Genomic DNA, 4,767 nt, shown 5'->3' with positions numbered 1-4,767 from the left:
TATGTCCAAAAACGCATCGATCGATCACTAGTTCGTCGGAATTTCCTCGGAATTTTGTAAAATCTCTATAATATTTCCTCGGAATTCATCGGTTTTTTCCGAGGAACACATTTTTCCTCGGAATTTCCTCGGAATATTCCGACGGATTGATGTTTCCTCGGAATTCCGTCTGTATATTCCGAGGAAACCCAAATTTTGGGTTTAAATTCCTCGGGAAATTCCGAGGATTTCATTTTCCGTCGGAATGTCCGTCAGGATACCACTGTTTTCTTGTAGTGTCTTATGCCTAGAGTTGTATTTTAGTTTATGATTTGATTAATAAAAGTTAAGAGATTTCTCTTTATTCCTTGTTTTCGGCTAGATCATTGGCGATCTCAACGAATTTAAGAAGACATTGATCTTAGGCATTCTTAGACTAAATAAGATCCTTGTATTATTCTAGTTTTCCGGGTATTCTTAGAATCAACGGATCTCTAGTTCTATCCCTAGAAGCTTCTGCTACATCACCAGCAAAGAAGAAGTAGTTTTCTGTGTAGTCTGTTGGCTGAGAAAGCTCTGAGATCAGTCAACGTTCTGTCCCAGTTGCTTGTTGGAGCTAGTTGACAGCGATGAGCCGTTGGTTCCCGAACATTCCAGGTGTAAGTGCATTCAAAGTATAGGTGGGAACGAGATTTGTTATGGTGTTGATAGAGGACACATAAGCCATCAGTTTGGAGACCCCATTGCAACATTTTGTCCTTTGTGGGGCAGCTATTCTGAACAATCAACCAGCTGAGGAATTTGTGCTTAGGGATCCCTCCAGAGAACCAAATTTCTTTGTGTCAGGTAACTTGTGGAATTTCATTCCGCAGTAAGTTGTAGATATGTCTAGTAGAATAACTTCGCATCGCTAGGCCGTTTGGAGACCATTCATAGCAGTCTGGTATGTTTGTGAGAGTAAGTGAAGTGATGTGAGAATAGATAATTACATGTTCTTCCAACCTTGCTGCAGGAAGCACCCAGTGATCCGTTTCCCATAGCTCAGCTAGGTACTGTTCGATCGAATCTCTAGCGCTAACGAAGACTGACCTTGAAGAAATGAGCTTATTCTAATTTCTACCCAATGGTGACCAGTTAGAAGACCAGAAATAAGTAGTTTCTCCATTACCGACAACAACTTTGATCCATGGGTAAGCAGTATTCCGAAGTTGAATCAACTGATTTGCCATCCATAAATGTTTTTGTTTTGTGGTGATGACCCAGAAGTTGTTGATGTCCCCCCTTGTAGGACTTCGGTTGTGATCTCTTTTCGATATCTAATTGGGAGTTAAAAAATTCAGTCCTCAGCAAACCTTTTTGTGGCTCATTCTACTTCTTGTGTTGCGCCACATTTATACATCCATTTTTTTCTTAAAAAGTAAACTTATTCAATAGTAGTAAAACCACAAAATATATTGGTTTTTATGCAATAAAATACAAAGAAGGCAGACCAATCTACGTTGTGGTTCACTCTACTTCTTGTGTTGCACGATACATATACATAATTTGTCTTCTCCAAAACAAACTTGTGTTACATAAAAACAATTTAATATAAGTAGAACCACAAAATTATAGTATTGGTTTTTAATTTTTATGCAATAAAATACAAAGAAGGCAGACCAATCTACGTCGTATACTCGTATGATTGTATCTGTATAGATTACGTGTATGTGGTTCACAATTTATTTTGCGTGTCAATACTAATCGACAACTTGACACAAATCACACCTATATATTAACGGTATGATTGGTTTCTCTGCTACCACCTACAAACGCAACTTTTGCGATTGATTGCGGTTGTTGGCGTTTTGCAACAATCACTCAAACCTCTTCAAACCGTTTTAAACCTCATAAATTCAAAAACTGGTTCCAGGTAGCATTTGCGGCTGCGGGCGGTTGCGGAATGATACTTTTTTTTTTCACAATATAAATACAAAAATAAAAATATTCAATAAAAAATTTAAATTGGAATTATAAAATACTATATTTTAATTAATATTATAAAATTTTAAAATAAAAATATTTTCTATAATTTTAAAAAATTTAAAAATATAACTTTCTAAATATAATTTTTATATTTATTATAATATTATGAATTTTGATATTTTTATAATTATATAAAATGTAAATATTGTTAATTTATTATTTAACCGCTGTTGTATTTGGTAGTAAACCAGTCATAAGTATCCCGCAAACGCACCAATTTGTAATCATATAACCAGTCGTATAAATCTCTTAAAACCGCTAGAAACTGCAAACACCCGCATCCGCAAACTCCCGTAACCGCAACCGCTGCGTTTGAACCAGTCATGCCCACGTATCAAGATCCTTTTTTATTTAAATATTTTTAATGTCTATAACAACATTTTCTCGTTAAGAATTAGGAAATAAAAATAGAACTTAACTTAGGTTAATAATAAAATATTATTTAAAAAAAAATAATAATAATAATAACGTTAATTTTAATGACGCTAATACCACTAACAAAACCCTAAATCCTAAATTCTAAACTCTAAACCCTAAATCTAAACCCTAACCCCTAACCCAAATCTTATACCCTAAATCCTAAACCCAAATTCTAGATCCTAAACCTAAATCTTATAACCTAAACCCAAATCCTAGACCCTAAACCCAAACCGTAAACCCTAAACTTAAACCGTAGACCCTAAACCCAAACCTTAGACTATAAACTCAAACCTTAAACCAAAAAGGAAAAACATCAACATTAACCCAAATCTTTAGGGTGTAGAGTTTGGGTTTAGGGTTTACGATTTGAGTTTAGAATCCAGGATTTGGGTTTAGGGTATAGGGTTTTGTTTTATAATCTAGAGTTTGAGTTTAAGATTTAAAATCTATGGTTTGAGTTTAGGGTTTAGAGTTTAGATTTATGTTTGCGGATTTAAATTTATGGCTTAGAATTTAGGATTTAGCTAGAGCGTTAACGTCGTTAAAATTGACGTCATATTATTTTTCTATTATTTTAGATTTGTTTTAAAAAAATATTTTTTATTATTTATCTAGGTGACAATCTGATTGATAATAGAAAATGTGGTATATTTAAAAGTTCATCTTACGAGGTAAACCTAAATTTTCATCATAAAAATAAGAGACTATTCACATAATAATAATTTTTCGAGAAATTACAAAACACAATTTTTTAACTAAATTACAAAACGCATACTAGTGCAAAAAAATTATTCAGAAAATAACAAGGAAATGAGTGACAGAAAAGTCAGGAAAATCTTGTATAAAGTCCCGCTAGTGTTGTTCACTTTAATGCATGGAGAGAAAAGAAAACACAAAATAAGTGGGAGAAAGAAAGAAAGAGTGTTGAAATAAGCTTGTCTCATTTAAATGAGAATGAAGAAGGAACAATTGAGGAAGAAGATTAGAAATCTAGGCATTGAAATGGAGAGAGGAGCAACCTACGTATGAGAAGAAGATGAAGATTCCATTAGTCATGTGTGGAGCACGTGATCATAAAATAAAAGGAAATAATCTTATTTAAGTAAGAATAGGAAATAGTTAATTTCGCATATTTTGACTAGAAGTTTTCCTTTAATTCTATAAAGCTTTTGCTAAGCTCATATGAGAATGACACAGATCAATAAAATTTTTTTTTTCAAACCAGAAATCCTAACAAAGAGTCTCTCTCTTGAGTCTTTAAGTCATGCAGCTCAAATCATCATCTTCTACTTTATCACCGTCCATGAAACTCAAAACCCGGATCCAAAATCTCCTCGCACACCCTCTCTACCGTTTCCTTAGAGCTGTCTCTAGAGCTAAATCAGTATTTCTAGAGATCTTTAAACACAAAAACAAGAAACTAAAGCTCACTATGTTTTATCCAAGAAAGGCTTCAAAGAATCAACGCAAGATCTATTTCGGATCGTTTAGGTTACACTACAACTGGTGTTCTTCTGATGTTGTTCCTGTCCCTCAGCCTTTCCCTTTTTCTGTCTCTGACATCAATGGTGGAGAATATGATGAGTCTCAGCTCTCTGGCTACCTCGAGTGGCTGGAGCACAAGAAGGTGGATGATTTGGAAGAGATCAGAGATGTTGGAGTAGTGGATGATAATAATGATATTAATCATTTGGCAGATATGTTCATCGCTAATTGTCATGAGAAGTTCTTGCTCGAGAAGGTCGAATCTTACAGAATGTTTCAAGAAACGTTAGAAAGGGGTTTGTGAAATATCAGAGGCGAAACATAGATTTTGACTTTTGTCTCATTCGCTAATAATCATGTTGTAAAATCTTCGCTAGCTTGATTTGATGATAATATATATTGCCAAAAGGTGGTGATAGTGTATCTTGAAAGTTTTGGGGGGGGTAATGTGTGAGAAGTGAAACTTTGGGGGTAGTCAGTGAAACATGATAATATAATAAGAATTACTATTGCTGTCCATCTAACTGGGTACATTTAGTTAAGTTGTGAGTTTTGATTAGTGTTTCGTAAACTGCATCCAACTTGCATATTACTTAATTATGCTCAATCTTGAGAAATTTTTAAGAGATTAATTAAACGACGATGTGATAAATTAGAACTACAGGTGATTTTTCAGAAGAAACAAAAAAGAATTACAAAAGATATAATTGAAATTTGAAAGACAAGAAAATACCTTTGTTAAAACCAAAACAGAATTAAAAATGGACATAGGTAATGCATGATGGTACACTAAAACATCTTTTTTTTTTTTGAATGAATTTTAAATTTTATTCATCAAAAGCCTTGTTACATCTTTGT

The 4,767-nt window shown here is 33.6% G+C and overlaps 1 protein-coding gene across 1 annotated transcript; it reads left to right on the top strand.

Moving 5' to 3' along the window:
* Nucleotides 1-3,625: 3,625 nt before the first annotated feature.
* LOC106341446 lies at nucleotides 3,626-4,369 on the top strand. Its single transcript, XM_013780217.1, has one exon. It carries the CDS (start codon nucleotides 3,689-3,691, stop codon nucleotides 4,211-4,213), a length of 525 nt encoding a protein of 174 aa, XP_013635671.1. The 5' UTR covers nucleotides 3,626-3,688; the 3' UTR covers nucleotides 4,214-4,369.
* The last annotated feature ends 398 nt before the right edge of the window (nucleotides 4,370-4,767 follow it).

This window comes from Brassica oleracea, chromosome C4, assembly GCF_000695525.1.
Source record: "Brassica oleracea var. oleracea cultivar TO1000 chromosome C4, BOL, whole genome shotgun sequence".
NCBI lineage: Eukaryota > Viridiplantae > Streptophyta > Magnoliopsida > Brassicales > Brassicaceae > Brassica > Brassica oleracea.
The sequence above is the reverse complement of the archived record's forward strand: the minus strand, read 5'-3'. Positions and strand labels throughout refer to the sequence as shown.

Bases quoted from the DNA above. Each gene is read 5' to 3' on its own strand.
- LOC106341446 (XM_013780217.1), top strand. From the start codon at position 3,689: ATGCAGCTCAAATCATCATCTTCTACTTTATCACCGTCCATGAAACTC.